The sequence below is a fragment of the Miniopterus natalensis genome, chromosome 15, assembly GCF_054644295.1.
Source record: "Miniopterus natalensis isolate mMinNat1 chromosome 15, mMinNat1.hap1, whole genome shotgun sequence".
Classification (NCBI taxonomy): domain Eukaryota; kingdom Metazoa; phylum Chordata; class Mammalia; order Chiroptera; family Miniopteridae; genus Miniopterus; species Miniopterus natalensis.
The window spans coordinates 40,425,253-40,444,827 of NC_142095.1; the positions used below are offsets into that span (position 1 = coordinate 40,425,253).

A 19,575-nucleotide genomic window follows, 5' to 3' on the forward strand; every position below is an offset into this window, starting at 1 on the left:
CATTGAGGGTAATTGTGATCAGCAGGAGACAAAGAAAAGGGACATGGGACAGGGACAACCTTTTAGTTCAAGGATCACTGTCAATGCCTAATATCTGGGAGCTTAACATTCATTCAGGGGAAAGCAAAGGGTTAATTCAAGATAAAGCCTGAACTTTGCCCACAAGCTTCAGATGGTTTTATAAATTCTGGGTTACTTACACACCTCAACATCAAAGTAAATAGCCAGTGGCTAGTGCAAGCACTAGAGCTGCTTTTGGACATTGCTTGGGCTGTTAAGAAATAAAGCCTCAACAGAATTTTTTTAGAGTAACCAAAACTGATTTCGTTTATGGAGGTGGGGAGAGGCAAGCCTGATAGAAAGTTTATCAGCATAAAGGAGAAAAAGATTTCTGGTTAGAGAGTAACAAAGGACCAACTAATACCCCTACTTAAAGGAAATACATCCAGGTACTGTAGGCACAGTTCTTTCTCAGTCCTTTGTTGACTTCTTTATACGTACCTTGAGGAACCTAACCTGATTTTAAATAGAATAGCATCTGGTCATTGTAGACTGAATAATGGTAGATTGTTTCATAGGTGGTGCAGAAACATTTTTTTTATCAATCTTTCAAAGCAGCCAAGGGCAGAAGGTTAAATGATAGCAACAAAAATATTTCTTCAGGGAAGTAAACAAATGATGTGTAGTTCTACACAAGCGCAGAGACTTGGCATGAGTGGAGGTTAGTGTGGCTGAGAGGGACGAGGGAATAGTGGAAGTGAATGAGTTTGGAGAAGGAACCAGGAGTCAGGTTATGTAGGGATTTACAGGCTGTAATGGTAAGAACTTTGGACTTTATTTCTAAGGTGTGTGGAAGCCATTAGGTTGAGAGCAAAGGAAGAATGAGCCATTAATAAGGTAAACAGTATGTTCAAGCCAAAAGGATGCCAAAGGCACTATGGAGTGCTTTGGACAGTGAAATAGATGTGTCAGAATAAAAGAACCTGGGTTAATATTGATTTTTTTTAATTTGAAATTTTATGGTTTTAGATGTATATAAGAGTTACAGACATGAGGTGTACACACACACATCTTTTGTTTTCCAAAGTTTGCTAAATAGTACTGACCTCATTTCATATATTCTTATTTCTCTTCTGTTCTCTTTAATGTTTAAAATGAAATGCTAGTTGCAGCCCACTAAATTAACTTAGTAACATTAATGGATCAGAATTTGAAGTTTGAAAAACACTGTAAATCTAGTATAATCCCTTTATTTGGTTTGCCATGGCACACATTACTGAAAATGACCAAACCAGAATTCAGATATTACCACATTTCCCAAGAGTATATTTATTAAAAAACAAAAGACAAACTCCCCTATACAGTGTAACAGTAGGTTCTAGTGTAGAAAAAATTTTAAGGATAAGTGTTCTTACTTGACTATATTGCCTGTGCTATTCTCCCTGGTATGAAAAGTTAAGGCCTATAAATTTCAGGCCTTACCTTGTAAAATATTAATACAATTTTCTTTATTATGGTCTGTAATTAAATATACAGACTGCTATCCAAAGTAACAGTCTCTTTTGAGTTATAAACAGTAAGTCACTTATAGACAACCTGATGACCTTTATATTGTCACCTAAGAATTAATGAGAAGAAATATCATTTTCATATTTTCTGCAAACTACTTATTCTTTTGTTGTATTTCATTTTGGAAGAGAGCCTGTGGGAGGAGTGAAGCATAAATGAAACAAAGGTCAGTGTGAAGTAATGGGAAAGATGGTCCTTTTAATTCTCTTATTTGAATCCTTGCTTCTGTTTTCCATAGCTCTGTGACCTTTGGAAAAAATACTTGCCTGTGCCTCACTTTTCTCATTTATAAAAGGTAGTAATATCTATATCACAGCTTTAATGTTAAGGTTAAATGAGAGCCTGGTGGTGTAACACGTATTTTAATAAATACTAGGGATTTTTTATTTCCTTTCTTCCTTAGGAAGGAATTCAGTGAAAATATATTGCTAGAATAATCAGGGCTAGAGAGTGTAGAAAATTTCAAAATGAAAGGTACATCTTTTTTTATTGGTGGTTCTCTTCCTGGTAAGTCTATTGTATGTGATCCCAGTTGTTCCTTACTTCTTTTAGGATAAGTAGGTGATAAACAGATGGCTTTCTGTGCTTTCTCCTATCCCTTCCCTTTTAAAGAGGGAAGATTACCTAAGTGATGAAAGGCAAGTTTGGGAGGCCAGGAAGTAGTATCTTCATAGTTGGTTTCATTATTTTAGTTTCTAGTATCTCCAATCTGCTTAACACAAAAATTTACTGAAGATATATCAGTCCTGATATCAAGTATGTTAGCTAACTGATAGCTATTAATTATAAGTGTTACCTAAAACCATTTGTCTTGCCTGTGGAATAAACAACACCTCCTTTGATTTAACACAGACATCCTAGGAAAATTACAAGTCAGAGTGAGATGGAAAGATAGAATTAGAATTTCATGTAGCTATCTTACACACACACACACACACAATTTTGGTTTATTGAGATGTCATTTATATGCCATAAAGTTCACCCTTTTAAAGTGTACAATTTAGAGGTTTTTAATATATTCACAATTTTGCAGCCATCACTACTATTTAATTTTAGAACATTTTAATCACTCCAAAAAGAAACCTCATACCCATTAGCAGTCATTCTCACCCCCTGCCCCCCATGCCCTGGCACCTCAGCCCTTTGTCATTACTAATGTACTTTTTGTCTCTATGGATTTGCTTATTCTGGGTATTTCATATAAATAAAATTACATAATATAAGGTCTTTTGTGACTGACTTTTTAAATTTAATGTAATGTTTTAAAGGTTCATGCATGTTGTAGCGTGAATCAATACTTCATTCCTTTTATTTGCCAAATAATATAACATCATTTGGATATACGATATTTTGTTTTACCCATTCATTAGTTGATGGACATTTTAGGTTGTTTCTGCTTTTTGGCTATTATGAATAAATGCTGCTATGAATATTGTGTACGAGTTTTTGTGAGGATATATGTTTTCAGTTTTCTTGAATTTGTACCTGGGAGTGGAATTCCAGGGTCATATGCTAACTTTATGTTTAACATTTTGAGGACCTTATATACTGTTTTCCAAAAAGATTGTACTATTTTGTCTAGCTGGATTTTACTTTTTTTTGTTTTGTTAATCCACATCTGAGGATATTTTTTTCCATTGCTTTTGAGGGAGAGTGGAAGGTGGGGGGGCCGGGGAGACATCGATGTGAGAGGGAGACATCAATGTGAGAGAGACATATCGACTGGTTGCCTCCTCAATGCGCCTGGACCAGGGGCAGAGTGAACTTGCAACCCTTTTGTGCGAGGGCCAATGCTCTAACCACTGAGAACACTGGCCAGGGTGTCTAGCTCGATTTTAAATCGCCATTTTTAGTGTTCTAATTTTATATATATTGAAGGAAAACCTTAGCTGAAACAGATCCACCTGCAGTGGTTTGCACAATTGGACGTACTTTTTTAAAATGTAGATTTGGAATTATTACTATTAATCTTTGGCTTTTTTTTTTTTTAATTTTATTTTTGCAGTTTTATCTCCAAGACACTAAAAGTAGTAATGGTACCTTTATAAATAGCCAGAGATTGAGTCGAGGCTCTGAAGAAAGTCCACCATGTGAAATTCTTTCTGGTGACATTATCCAGTTTGGGGTAGATGTGACGGAGAACACACGGAAAGGTACGGGTATGGATCAATTTTTCCTATTATTTGTCTTTTTAACTTTATTTTTTTATTCTATCATTAAATGTTACAAAATATTTTGGGCTTGTAGAAGCAATTATATGCAGTGAAAGATTAAAGTCTCTCATATCCCTGTTCCTTTTATAAAATTTTAAAATCTGAAATGTTCATAAGTAATTTATATTCTTCACTACAGTATGAAAACATAGGACACGACTGTGTCAGTTAGGAAACAGTTGGTTGCAGTGACTCCATACCCAATCACTAGGAGCTTAAACAGTAAGAATAGCTATTGATAACAAGAAGTGTGGAGACAGGTAGGTCCAGACTTTGTTCACTTAACTCAGTGATGTTATCAGAAACCCAGGATCTTACTGTCCTCACATGCTATTATCCTTAACATGTTGTTTTCTTATGCTTTTGCTTTTTGCCTCATGGTCAAAGTGTGACTGCTGCAACCCCACTCATTAGTTTCCTCACACCAGTGTTCTAGCCTAAAAGGAGGAGGTGGGGACAAAATGCTTTCCTGGGTGGCTCTCTTTTTATGTCGAAAGAACAGAATTTTATAGAATCTTCCCAGCAGATTTCTCCTTTTGTCTCACTGGCCACATGGCTGTGTCACATACATAGCTACCTGTAACTATAAAGGAGCCTGGAAAGTTACTTACCTATCAAAGGTGAGAAGGAGATCCATGATTGACATAGATCGATTATAATTTATCCCTTCCAGTTGTGTATGCATTGTTGCCCCAAACAAAATTCTGAAAGCAGCTAATAGTACCTATCACAGATATAAAATTTCACGTCTCAGTGTTTGAAACTAGAAGTTCTCTAGCTGAATAAATGTAGACTGTCTATATTTTTAGAATTCTGAAGCTTTCTGGCTATAGCTAGCAACTCTACTTATGACCGTGAAATTATATGGCTGAATCACAAAACTAAATGAATAGGAAACAGAAGAGTATAATTCCACTGTCTTAGTTTAACATGGACAGTAAAACCAATCGGCAAACTTCTTTCATTTTTCTGAACGTACTCTGAGTCTAGGTCATCAGTCTCTGAGTCTCTGACATTTTACACAGTATACACAGGGATTGGGTAGTGGTGTGATGCTGGTGTGTGTGCATGTGTGTATACTTTATCTACTTTCATTGGTGTTGCAATTGCAGTATTAGTTTTTTGTTTGTTTGTTTTTGTTTTGTTTGTTAATCCTCACCTGAGGATATTTTTTTCCATAGATTTTTTTTTTTTAGAGAGTGTGAAAGTGAGGGGGGAGGGGAGGAAGAGAAACATCGATGTGAGAGAGACAGGGCTACGATATTAGTTGTACTGGGTTTTGTTGACCTCCTCAGAGATTTGGATTTTGATATTTGAATTTGTGTTGGGCCACATTTTAGGAATTTTCATTTATGGTTGTAAAATAGAAAAGGAAGTTTGTATTTTGATGCAAAATATTTACTACTCCTTAATTAAAGAATTCAACTTATGTGTTGCCATAATGAGAACAGCTACAGTGGACACTCTAACATCTGCCATTGCCACATCACATCTCTTCTGGTACCAAGTTATTCAGCAAACATTTAACTGAGCCCCAGGTGTGAGTAACCCACAGAAGACAAAGAATTTGATTACACTGTCTTTCTCTCCAAGGAATCTATCTCCTGAGCTTGCATTTCCCAAAGAGAATTAATAGGTGCTAATTGATAAAAAAAAATAAGGTAATCAAATACATTTAGGACATCTTAGTTAACCCAAGGTAAGGGGAGCTTTCAGAGCTTTTAATGTGCTAACATATACAGATCTCCAAGGGGGTGACTGTTACCAGATGCAACTCTTTTCCAACTCCCTCCCACTCTTCTTCCCTATCCAGCTGTAAGGGATTCTTTTTAGAAAATGCTGTAGAAAGCTAAGAGGACAATCCTGAGACAGGATTACTGTGTTTAGTACAATATTATTTCAGAAACATAGATTCTTGCAGGCTTCTTTGAAAATTTAAGTATTTTTTATACTAACTTTCAAGAAATTAAGGAAAGAAAATTTTCTTCATCATTTAAGTGTTGGGTTTTTAAAAATATTTGTTGGCTTCAAAAAGATGACGTATGTTATGCGTGGGCTCTTGAGATACAGCTGTGTCAGAAGTTGAGTACTACCAGTTTAAGCGTATGCCAGAAAAAGGAAAAGAAAAAAAAGAAAGGTAGACTTTGTCCTGTACTAAAAAATACTTTGGTAAGTAAGCTTTATATCACTTGGAAAATCATACTAAAATTATACAACACTACTGGATAACCCCTGAATCAAAAAGGGAATTTCAAGTTATGTAAAAGAAGCCTTTTATACCAAAATACAGTAAATCCTTAACTCAGACAAAAATTTATAATCTTAAATTTCTTCAGTAGTAAAGAAGAAAGGCAAACAATGAAGGAACTTGGCACTTAGAAGAAATTAAAAAAAGAAGCCGGGAAGAAGACATAAAAAGCAGAAATTAATGAAATAAAAAACTTAAGGGATAAACAAACCCAAATGCTGGTTCTTTAAAAAAAAAATCCAATAAAATAGGTAATTTATAAGCCTTGATTCTTTTATGAGGTTAAAAAAATACTAGCAAAAATATACAAGATAAGGAATGAGAAAGGAGACATAAGTACAGATACAAGATATAAGAGAATTCTAAGAGACTATTACATGCCAATGTATGGCAAAGGAAAAATACTAGAGTAAATTTAATATTTTCCTAGCAAATTTATCCCAAGATGTGGAAAATTTGGATAAATCAATTTCCTTAAAAGTGACTAAAATGTTACTAAAGATTGACCAGAGACAGAGGCATTCACAGCTGAATTTGATCTTCTTTAACGAATAATTCAAATATAATTTAAATAATTGAAACAGAGATAAAAGTAGAAAGCTCTCAAAATCCTTTAAAGAAGCTTGCGGCATACCATTAATGCCAAAAAACTGTAATTTCACTTGTGACAACAGATAAAAAGCTCTGATTACAATATTAGTAAATTCAATTTAGAAATGAAGCTAGAATAAACAACAGGATTTATTGTAGGAGTACAATGGTGATTCAATTTGGGGGAAATCTTATCAATGTTACCCACAAACTAAAGCTGAAAAGCATGTAACTCTATAACCAGTAGATGTTGAAAAGGCATTTGATCAAGTTCAGGAGTTATTTGTTATAAAAGTTCTAAAAAAATAGGATGAAAATAAAAGCTAACTAAAATAAAATTTATAATTAAAGTAGAAAGAAAACATAGGCAGCAAAATCTCAGATATCTCTTGTAGCAGTATGTTTGCCAATACATCTCCTGGGGCAAGGGAAACAAAAGAGAAAATAAACAAGTGGGACTACATCAAAATAAAAAGCTTCTGCACTGCAAAAGAAACCATCAACAAAATGAAAAGGGAGCCCACTGTATGGGAGAACATATTTGCCAATGGTACTTCTGATAAGGGGTTAATATCCAAAATATATAAGGAACTCATACAACCTAACAAAAGGAAGACAAGCAATCCAATAAAAAAATGGGCAAAGGACCTAAATAGCACTACTCCAAAGTGGACATACAGATGGCCAAGAGACATGAAAAAATGCTCAAAGTCACTAATCATCAGAGAGATGCTAATTAAAATGACAATGAAATATCACCTCACACCTGTCAGAATGGCTCCATCAACAAATCAGCAAATGACAAGTGCTGGTGAGGATGTGAAGAAAGGGGAACCCTAGTACACAGCTGGAGGGAATGCAGACTGGTGCAACCACTATGGAAAACAGCATGGAGATTCTTCAAAAGATTAAAAATTGACCTGCCATTTGACCACAGTGATCCCACTTGTAGGAATATATCCTAAGAAACCTGAAACACCGATCAGAAAGAATTTATGCACCCCTATGTTCATAGATCTGGAAACAGCCCAAGAACCCATTAGTAGATGAGTGGATAAAAAGCTGTGGTACATTTACACTGTGGAATACTATGCAGCTGTAAAAAAGAAGGAGCTCTTACCCTTTAGGACAGCAAGGATGAACCTGGAGAGTATTTTGCTAAGCAAATAAGCCAGTCAGAGAAAGACAAGTATCATATGTGGAATATAGTGAACAAAATAAACTGATGAACAAAATAGACCCAGAGACATAGAAGCATGGAACAGACTGAGGAATCTCAGGGGAAGACGGGGGTGGGGAGAGATTAATCAAAGAACTCATATGCATATCTGCGTAACCCAAGGACACAGTACTGTAGAGAAGGCCTGGGTGTGTGTGTGTGCAGGGTGGATGCAATGGTGGGGAAAATGGGACATCCGTAATACTTTCAACAGTAAAGATAAATTTTTAAAATGATACAACTGTGAAAAAAAGAAAAACATGCAAACTACCAGGCATATTTTATAAAATATATTAATATTTTTTAAAAATAGCAAAAATACTATACAGCTATTGAAATGTTTGAACTAAATTTGCATGTATCAGTAAGGATAAATTTTTATTTCTTTTTAATCCTCACCTGAGGATTTTTTTCTATTGCTTTTTAGAGGGAGTGGAAGGGAGAGACAGAGACAGAGAAACATCTATGTGAGAGAGACACATTGATTGGTTGCCTCCTGCATGTCCCTGACCAGGGCAGGGGATCGAGCCTGCAACTGAGGTATGTGCCCTTGGCCGGAATCAAATCCGGGACCCTTCAGTCCGAGGGCCAATGCTCTAACCACTGAACCAAACTGCGTAGGGCAATTAGGATAAATTTTAAACATCTTAAGCAAAATGCAGAAGGATGTGTGTGGCATAATATCATTTACATAAAACATGAATTCATGCAATACAGTACTATATAGTACTTTTGAATATATTTATAATGAGGATATAAAAATTAGACACTTAAAATGATAAAAATTGTTTGTGAAGATCTATTAAAGGAGTTTTTGTACCAGTGTGCATAGTACACAAGAAAAAATGGAAGCATAAATTTTAAATTGCTCATTATACAGTTTTTAAAAGAATAGGATTATTTGAATTTCAGGGATTTCCATAAGATATATTGTCAGTGAAGAAATGATTACTTTTAATAATTTCATTATTTTAAAAAAGTCTCACTAATTGTTATGTATGTCCATGTATATGTATATGTTTGTACATGATTATATGAACATGGGGGGAAAACATGGAAGAATGCATGCCAGGTCATTAATGTTGAGTCATCCTGGAGTGTTTGTTGGTGGGAGGGAGTTGTTAAAGAAGAGGGAGTCAAATTAAAAAGGTTGGGGCTAATAAAACTGCAGAGAAACCCTCCAGTGTAGCCCTGGCTAGTATGGCTCAGTTGGTTGGAGCATCATATTGTACACCAAGAGGTGGCAAGTTTGATTCCCAGTGAGGCCACATACCCAGGTTTTGGGTTCAGTTCCCACATGTGGAGGCAACCTATCATTGTTTCCCCCCCCCTTCTTCCCTTCCTTTCTCTCTCAAATAAAAAACAAAACCCTCCAGTATATATGAAATTTATGTAATATAATGTATGTGTGAAAGGAAACTTTAAAAAAGAATATATAATGTATAAAAATGTGTGTGTGTGTGTGTGTGTGTGTGTGTGTGTGTGTGTGTGTGTGTGTGTATAAAGTCTGGATTTTGTTAAAAGGTGATACGAGCCTGTCATTGAACATATTAGTTCATATTAGTGTCTCTTCCCTTCCAAGCTCTTTAAAACAAGCTGATTTTGTTTTTTGGCTTTTCATATAGTGTGAAAAGAGAAAACTCACTGGTTAATATTGTACTAACAACCTGCCTTATAGATAAAAAATAGCTGTTATAAACAAATAGGATGACATTCTAATGGGGTTTTTTTTAAAGGAAGGGAGGAACAGAGAAAGCCAACCTCTCAGATCTTCCTGGATGGGAGCCTTAGCAAACCAACTGCTGACCTCTACTTTGTTTCCAAACCCACAAACCCCTCAGGCAGGGCATGAGTTTTCTGGGTCACACAACATTACAGTAATCCTCTGTTGGCAAGTTTGGGACCAGTTAGTTCCACAAATTTCACATGTAACTCCTATCAGCTCATCAGCTCAGGTCCACTTCACCAGTATCTGTTCCTGGGTTAAACCCCTATGAAAAAAGAGCCTGTTAAGAGCAAGGTCAATGGTATCTTCCTTTTGCTTTATGCCCCTACTGCACTGAATTACTTTTATTCCCCAAAATAGACCTTACCTTTTCTGGCCTTCCAGCCATTGTACACACATGCTTTTTCCTTCACCTAGACGTGTTTCTAGGCCAGACAATTACCCTTCCATGTCCCTGTTACACACTGCATCCCTCCCCTTTATGTGTTTGTCTCCCTCATTAAACTGTAAGCTGTGCAAGAACAATGTATCTGTCTTCATTATAGAAACTCCACACTCAACCTGGCACCAATATTGGTTGAATAAATTTCAAGATGTCCTGTGAATCTTTATCCACCATTTTACAGAAATTCTTTCTCCCATCTTAACTAAGATTTCTACAACCTTCCTCCTAATACGAGGATTGAGAATTGGCAACATTCTTGTTATCCACTGCCCTTTTTGTTCTGATGTGACTCAATTACCTCTCCTTACTCTGCCTAAGCTTTAATTTCCTCATCAGTGGTTCTTGATATGTGTTAGCACTTTTCATATAATAAATTAGGTGATGAAAATTAATATTGAGTAAAGTATGCTAAATTACTTAAATTTAATGTGCATTTCCAGATGACATAGTAATCATATTACTTCATGTTTATAATGCCATCTTGATGATTCATGGGCCTGATTACTTAATAAGTTACCCTTCTATAAGTGCATTAGCTCTGTTCTTTAAATCAGTTTTATTGAGATACAGTTTATTTACATCAATTTTACATGTATAGTTCAGTGAGTTTTGACAAATGTAGAGTCACATAACCACTACTTTTCTAATCATGATATAGTGTATTTTCATCACCCTGCATTAGCTTTTAATTAGAGTTTGGTAAACTAAATAAATTAACTCTTTGAACCCTGGAAGAAGTAATATCTGAACAGTAGAGAAATAAAAAACTGTCGCCCTTTAAACAAGCCAAAATTTTATTTTCTATGAAACCCAGACAAAAAGAAGCTCTCTCGCCCTGGCCAGTGTGGTTTAGTGGTTAGAGTGTCAACCCATGCACCAAAGGGTCTCGGGTTTCATCCCCAGCCCCAGTTGGAGTGAGCGTGGGAGGCGACCAGTTTATGTCTCTCTTACGTTGATGTTTCTCTCACCCCCCCCCAGTCCCTCCCTTTCACTCTCTCTAAAAAGCAATGGAAAAAATGTCCTCAGATGATTTTTATAAAAGGGAGGTAAGCTCTCTGTATAAGTGCTACTTGGAGGGGCTTTTGTCTCTTGAAATCTTCAGAAAGAAAAGGAGGAAGTAAGGATAGGAAGTAAGAATCAACGGTAAGAAGTCCACAGCCCTGGCCAGAGCTGCTCAGTTGGTTAGAGAGTTGTCCTGTGCACTGAAGGGTCACATGTTTGATTCCTGATCAGGGCACATACCCAGGTTTCAGGTTCGATCCCCAGTCAGGTGCATATGCAACCAATTGTTTCTCTCTAACATCAATGTCTGTCTGTCTCTGTCTCTGTCTCTGTCTCTGTCTCTGTCTCTGTCTCTGTCTCTCTCCCTCTCCCTCTCCCCCTCCCTCCCCCTCTCTCTTCCTTTCCCTTCCTCTGTCTCTCTCTCTCTCTCTCTCTCATCAATGAAAAACATCCTCGAGTGAGGATTAAAAGTTTCTTTTCTTTAAAAAAAAAGTTGTCTACATAATGACGGGTGTAAAGCTATATAAAGATGTTTGGGGGAAGAAATAACCACCAAGAAAACAAAACCAAAACTTCAAATACTGAACTGGAAACTTCAGACTTGAAGTCTAGCAAATAGCTCTGATATTTCATAGCAGAGTTGTAGAAGCAGTTTCACTTGTCTGAGGACTTAGTTTTCTCACTCATAAAATGGGGAATTGAATGGTGTATTTCAGGTTGTAGTATATAGAACTTTAGAGTATTGTGAGATGTGGATGGTAGTTACACGTTGGGGACAGGAGAATTAGGAATAAGGGCTAAATTTTAAACTGGGGAGGAGTTGGACTTAGTTTTGATGCCGGTGAATAGGGGAAAGAGTCCATTTCCCCCCACTCAATTGTGCTTCCATATATTCAGTTGACCTTTTATTGACTTGTTATAGCATTGGAGGTTAGGACACTTTTCTAAACATAGTTTTACCTGTACTTGTGATTTCTTATGCATAGGGACCAGTTTTTCCAGGGGAATAAATATTGTCATTAATCCACCAGATTTATTTTCTTTCCCGAAAGTTATTACATATAAGAATAAAATGTTTACATATAAGAGGTATGAAGATTCATATTTTTAAACAGTTATTTTATCCATTCTTATTTGTTTGTTTTAACCAGTTACCCATGGGTGTATTGTTTCCACAATAAAACTTTTTCTACCAGATGGTATGGAAGCCCGACTCCGCTCAGAGTGAGTATAATTCAGTGCTATAAAGTTTTTGTATTAATTACTTTAGTTAATTATATTCTAGGTGATGATATTACTGTTAATACTTCAGGATTGTTCGAACAATGTTGGAAAATTCATGGATCTCCAGGTCCATGGGTTGACGCCCAACCACTGACCCACCCCGGCCGGGCTTGATTTATACTTTTCACAGATTATCATTATGAGGTGTTGGAGGACACTAAACAGTCTTTAAACTTCAGCATTTTTTATTTTGGGGGAAAACCTTGAATATGCTAGAAGTTTGTTTCTATAGCTAACATAATATTTTCTATTTTTCAAAAGCAGAGAAAAAGATCTGAGGGTGGGAGGTTGAGAGAAGCACAGTTTACTACAAAGCAGTTAGTCAGTAGGAGAGAGAAGGAAAAAGAGAGAGAGGCCCTTCCAGTACTATGATAGTCTGTGTTCATTAGAATTATATATTATGCTTCAGTTAGAAGCTACCAATTTTTTATTTATCTATTTTTGGCTTCAAGGGTATCTGAAGCAAAGCAGAAATTTTAAAACATTATAAATTTATCCCTGGCCAATGTGGCTTAGTTTGTTGGCACGTCATCGAGTACACCAGAGGGGTGGAGGGTTCAATTCCCCGTCAGGTCACATGCCTGGATTGCAGGTTTGATCCCAGTTGGGGCATGTTTGGGAGGTGGTCGGTCGATGTTTTTCTCTCTCTCCTTTCCTCTCTAAAATCAATAAAATAAGAATTAAAAAAGAACATTATAAATTTAAAACATTCATGTTTCTTATTTTAAATTATAGTTTAATTATTAAAAATAAAATTAACTTTGGGAACTGTAATGTGATTTAGCTTTTATGAGTCAAGAGTTAAGATTTTAAAAAGAAGAGTAACTATTAATCAACTAATGAAATATGGCTTCTTAAAGACCTTGATGTTTGTATTTGATAATGAGGTTTTCCTTTCATTTAGTCAGAAGCTTTGAACAATTGCATAAAGGGTCATCTGTGTCCTCAGGCTTCACCTAGTAGGGCAGGTGAATTTTTTCAAAATCTATTTCAGAGAATTGTGTCCCTATCCCTCTTTTTTCCCCAATGCTTTTCATCTTTGCCCTGTTTCCTTCTCACTGGTCGGTTTTCCTTATGTCGTTAAATATTAGCATCACTTAAAATTTACTGCCAGTTTCATTGTACATAATCTGGCTGACTTTCTGAACAAGATGAATTTTGAACAGGCAAGTCTCTAGAGCTGGAGGAAGATCAGAATGGTCTTTAGAAGAGGATAGTTCAGTTCAAGGCCTGTTCTGTGACTTGATCAGTCCTTCCTTTTCTCATTTGAAAATGAAGATAGCCCTGGACGGTGTGGCTTAGTTGGTTGGAGCGTTGTACTGTATACCAAAAGGTGGTGGATTCTTTCGCCAGTCAGGGAGTGTGGGGAGGCAGCAGATCGATGTTTCTCATATCGATGTTTCTCTCTGTCTCCCTTCTTATCTCTAAGATCAACTTAAAAAAAAGAAAATGAAGATAATAGTAACCTATTTAGCAAGAATTTTATGAGGAGGATTAAGCAAAATTATGTACTTAAAGAGCTTGGCATGTGATACCTGGTATATAATAAGCACATGATGTTTCTTTTATTGTAATCTAATTTTTTTTTTTAGCAATCAAGATGCTTTTAAGTTTGCCAGAGTACTTAGAGTTTAAGGTACCTTGTATACATAGCATTGAATGTTTTTAAGTTCTTCAGTAATTCTAAAAAAGTTGATTCTTTTTCTTCCTTAATTTTTATTATATTGTATAAATAATTTTTATTTATTGAAGATTTGAAAGAGAGAAACATTGATTTGTTGTTCTACTTATTTATGCATTATTTGGTTGATTCTTGTATGTGCCCTGACCGGGGATCAAACCCACAACCTTGGCGTATTGGGATGATGCTCTAACCAACTGAGCTATCTGGAGAGAGCTTTACAAATAATAATAATTTTTTTTAATCTTCACCCAAGGATATTTTTTCCATTGCTTTTCAGAGAAAGTGGAAGGGAAGGGGGGGGAGAGAGAGAGGGAAGGAGGAAGGGAATGGGAGAGAACATGGATGTGAGAGAGATACACATAAGATTTGTTGCCTCCTGCGCTCACCCTGAGCAGGCTGGGGATCAAGCCTGCAACCGAGTCATGTGCCCTTGGCTGGAATCAAACCCGGGACAACAGTCTAACCATTGAGCCAAACTGGCTAGGGCAATAATTTATTGTATTTTATTATTTTATTTTATTTTATTTTATTTTATATTTTATTATTTTATTTTATTATTTTATTTTATTTATTTTATTTTTTATTTTATTTTATTATTTTATTGATTTTATTATTTTATTTTATTTATTTTATTTAATTTATTTTATCTATTTTTTTTTATTTTATTATATTTTATTATTTTATTTTATTATTTTATTTTATTTTATTATTTTATTTATTTTATATCTTTTTAATCATCACCAGAGGATATTTTTTCCATTGATTTTTAGAGAGAGTGGAAGAGAGAGAAAGAGAGAGAGAGAGAGAAACATCAGTGTGAGACACATCAGTTGGTTGCCTTCCACATGCACCCTGACCAGGGCAAGTGATCAAACCTGCAACCCAGGTACATGCCCTTGACCGGAAATCAAACCCACAGCCTTTTGATGCATGAGCCAAGGCTTTAACTATTGGGCCACACCGGCCAGGGCTACAAATACCTTTTAAATGATAAGAAACAAATCCCACCACCCTAACACTAAATAATGATTTTCCTTTTCTACCTTTCTTGTTGCACATGACTTTTTCCATAAGTCAAATAGAATGCACCCATATCCAAGATAACTTTTATAAAATACAAATATATATCACTTATAGAAGGTTGCTGGATTTTTAGCCTTTTTATTTTTTGTTTTTTCAAAATATATTTTTATTGATTTTAGAGAGAGAGTAAGGGAGAGGGAGAGAAACATCAATGAGAAACATCGATTGGCTGACTCCTGCACGCCCCCTACTGGGGATCAAACCTGCAACCTGGGCATGTGCCCTGACCAGAAATAAAATTGGTGACCTCTTGAGACACACCAGCCGGGCAGCCTTTTGATTGTGAAGATATTCCTAAGGACAGAAAAATTGTTACTTGGGTCACTAAGAAAATTGGATTTAAAAAAACTTCATTAATTCCATTTGCTTCAATTCAGACGTTTTAAAGTTCATTTTCCTATATGTGCATACTGGCATTGGGTAATTTTTATTTATTTCCTCATGCTTCACACATTTTCCCATAATCATCATATATTACTTGTATAGTCAAGAAAAAGAAACTTATGTTTAAAATGTCTGCCTCATTTTTATGGAATAGAGAAGAAAAACTAAAGTTGTACATAATTTTTTAAACCTTCATTAGGCACCAGCTTTGTTAGGGCCTTTTGATAGGTTCTGGGAATACAGAGGTGAATTATTCATGGTGCTGGGGAACACAGACACAAAATAAAGCAAGTAAAGGTTTATAGGCCTATTGAGAGTCTGGATAGGATATCTTTCATAGATGCTCAGAAGGGAGGGGGGTTCTGGTACTTAATATTCCTTCCTATTCAGCATTTTAGTGTATTTGTAATTAATTGAATTGAAACAGTTTTTAGGATGTTTGCACTTACTGCAATGGGATCAGAATTCTCATTTCTGTTTTTTAAGTCCTGAAAGATCAGTTTCTCAGGAGGTTACACATGACTAACTAATTGAATCTAGGGATTTTACCCAGTCAGCCTTCAAGCAGAGTGACCATCACCAGAGTGACCTCTAGGATATGAAGCAATTAGCAACTGGTAGGGGATATGGGTGGCATCCTTGCTCTTTGCACTCTCTACTCACCTCCAACCCACATACAATATCATATAGGACATTGTAAGATAGGAACCCTGGTTTCCTTAGCTGCAGTGTTCCCTCCCTCCCTCCCTCCCTCCCTCCCTCTCTCCCTCTCTTCTTTCTTTTTTATTGGTTTCAGAGGAAGGAGGATAGAGGGAGAGAGAAATAGAAACATCAATGAGAGAGTCATTGATCAGCTGCCTCCTGCACGCCCCCTACTGGGGATCAAACCCACAACCTGGGCATGTGCCCTGACCTGGAATCAAACCTCGATCTCCTAGTTCATGCAGCCACCCCGGCTGGGTGCTGTTGTGTTTTCATGGGAGTGGTAGTAGTGATCAAATGCTACTGTGTCCTAGGTACTGTTTTAAGCTCTTTATTCATACTGGCACATTTAATGTAATAATCCCATGGGTTGGTTTATGATTATTCCCATTGTATGGATGAGGAAGCTGAGACCTATAAATTTGCCCAAGATTACATGGCTGGTAAGTAGAAACAGAATTTGGACCTAGTCAGTATAACTTCTGAACCTGCATGTTTATTTTACTATACTGCCTCTCTGTCAGTAGTACTTTATAAGGCCAAAAGACAATTAGTACCAAGTAATACTGTTTACTGTTTAACTTTAAAGGGATATACTTAGTTTAGTTTCATACCTACATCTAAGCTTTCAGCTATTAGTTATGTGAGGTAGCTGGGTAGAGAAGAAGAGTAGTACCACTGCTTTGATTAGCTAAAGTTGTTTTCCACTAGAACAAGCTTCCAAATTAAAGCTTTATTTTCAGTAGAACTGCGCTTTTTAAGACTTGCTGTATAGGAATATTTAATTTTAAAAATTTAATTTACGTATTCTTAAATTGAAAATGGGTAATTTTCATATAGAAATTCTTATGACCAAGGAATTCACCATAGCCCTTATTAAGTAGAAGATTCTTAAAGGGCATTTAATACATTTTGGACTTTGAATTTGTGCTTAGAAGTATATATATCAACTTTGAGGTTTAAGATATTCTGGTACGGTCATACTCTGTTTCCTCTGTTGTCCGGAAATTAGATAAAAATTCTAAATTTTACTTTTCAGTGTCATCCATGCTCCATTACCAAGTCCTGTTGACAAAGTAAGTTGGCAATGATTATTTTTTTCCAAACTAACTCAGCTGTATTGCTTTAGAAAATGTTTCTGTTTGTTTTTAATAGGCTTTACCTAGAAACTTATTTCTCTTTTGTAACAAAATCTGTAGAGTGCATATAGCTATATAGTTCTTGTAGTTTTCTGATCTTCAGTATCTGGAGAACTTAAGGTGGATATTTCTTAGGAAAAAGCCTTTGTTATCTCAAGAAAATGGCTGTGTAGACTAGGAGTACTTGTTTTGTGCCTAGCCAGAGATAAGAAGTGTTTATTTACTACTCTTTGTTCTGGAATACAGTTCAGTCTAGAAATATTTGTTAAAGCTTTCTGCCCAGAGAATTCACTCAACATGTACCTAAACATTGAAATAACACAGCAATATGGACTTATAGACATTGCTCTTTTATTGTTCTTGAAGATCGGTTGTAGCCTGATTTGAAATAATTACTTGTTAGAAAATATTTTTTCTTCTGTTTAGAAATAATGGTGTATTTAACTGTAGATATCATTGCTAAATAGTGAGAGAAAATAAACCACGAACATCTTTTGACATTAATGTGGATGTGAGTTTTCTTAGTGCAGTAACTAAACTATTGGGAAAAATATTTTACATTTATTTCTTCCATTTGGATAAAGAATGAAAGCCTGCTTGAAACTGATGTTCTCTGTTAGATTCCTTTTTTAGAACTAAAAGTGGTTAATCATGAACTTCAGCAATACCAAGAATTATTTCAGAAGTAAATGATGGCCTTGCTGATTTAGGACTAACTTTATTATTTATTTGTTTGTTTGTTTGTTTGTTTGTTTAAACATATCTTTATTGATTTCAGAGAGAGGAAAGGAGGGGGAGAGAGAGAGATAGAAACATCATTGATCCGCTGCCTAGCCCACAACCCGGGCATGTGCCCTGACCGGGAATCAAACCCCCATCTCCTGGATCCTAGGTCAATGCTCAACCACTGAGCCACGCCTGGCCAGGCTAGGACTAACTTTAAAAAATAATGCCACCTCTCTGTCTTGTAGTTAGCATATTAATAAAAATATACTTTCTGAACTTAACCAAGAATGTTTGTTTTTATTAATGGTCATTAGTAATTTAGTAGTGATGTGATCATGAATAAGTTAAGATACAAGGCTTGGTAGTGTTGAGAGTGTGGGTAAATGCTACAGCAACCTTTTAGTGCCCTTCTTTTGTTTGTTGTTGTTTGGAATAATGCCGTGGTTTTATATTCCACACCTGGGAGAAACCCATTATAGAAGGTATTTGTTCTTATACTCTTGAGTTCTAAGCATTTGACTGTTATTTGTTTAAACACTATTATTTTCCATCTTTTTCTTCTTAAAACCTACCTATAGTTTAAAGGGGGGAAAAAAGACAGACAAAACTACTTTTATTGCCTCTCACCATTGGATACGGTGTTGTATTTCATGTCCTGCCTTTCCCTGCATCTCCACATACAAATACTATTTTGAAGATTGCTACTTCTAAATGAATTGTGACTTATTAATATATTGAAGAACTATTTAAATATAAATTTGAAAGGGGGAGAAGTGCAGATAGATTTATTGATTTAGGAGGTATTATTTCTGGATTAAGAAAAGGCTGTGTAGCTATAAGTTTGTGATTTGGTTTATAAGGAATATTTTCATGAGTAGCACTTGTTCCATCACCCTGCTTATAAAAATCAAACTGGTCAGCATGATATAATACCATTTACAAATTCTAGATACAGGGCAGAAATATTTTGAAAACTAAAGGAACTGATTAATTTGAAAAATAATTTTTATTTTGCATGTTTCAGTGAATAGGCATTTTAAGGACTTGGTTTGGCTTTAATGTCTTTCATAAATATTTTGTGTGACTGTTGACACTATGTCATTTTGTTTCTAGGTTGCTGCTAACACTCCAAGTATGTACTCTCAGGAACTATTCCAGCTTTCTCAGTATCTACAGGTAAAAGTAAATCTTGAGAATTCTTAGTCTTTGAAAGCAAAATTAAACAACTTAGGTTTGATTTTGTTAGTGCACAAATGTAGGGTAAAGAAATATTGGTTAGATACAAATACAAAATAAGTATCTTTTCAAAGTAAAAAAAGGATTAAAAATAGGTCTTATGAAGAAAGGATAAAAAGAATTAGGAATGAAAAAACTCCTTTACCTATAGATGACTTTTAAATAAAATTAAAGCTGGAGAGATGTTGGTGGCTTAATATGATATTAATAGCAAGTAATTAATTATATAGCACTTACATGCCAGACTCTAGTCTTGCACTTCACGTAATTAATTCATTTAATACTCACAACAGTCCTATAAGGTATGTATTTTATTCCCAGTTT

At 35.5% G+C, this 19,575-nt stretch overlaps 1 protein-coding gene across 12 annotated transcripts in view; it reads left to right on the forward strand.

Annotated features, from left to right (window-relative positions):
* The window catches only part of SLMAP (sarcolemma associated protein), a 128,314-nt gene that overhangs the window by 56,608 nt on the left and 52,131 nt on the right, over window positions 1-19,575 (forward strand). For 7 of the 12 annotated variants that reach the window (XM_016205511.2, XM_016205516.2, XM_016205513.2 and 4 more), the window contains exons 2-5: window positions 3,575-3,722; window positions 12,165-12,237; window positions 17,190-17,226; window positions 19,129-19,191. In XM_016205511.2, the coding sequence (XP_016060997.2) occupies window positions 3,575-3,722; window positions 12,165-12,237; window positions 17,190-17,226; window positions 19,129-19,191 (321 nt within the window). Of the gene's footprint in view, window positions 1-3,574; window positions 3,729-12,164; window positions 12,238-17,189; window positions 17,227-19,128; window positions 19,192-19,575 lie in introns of all 12 variants that reach the window. The other 5 variants (XM_016205510.2, XM_016205515.2, XM_016205512.2 and 2 more) reach the window with 1 other exon arrangement.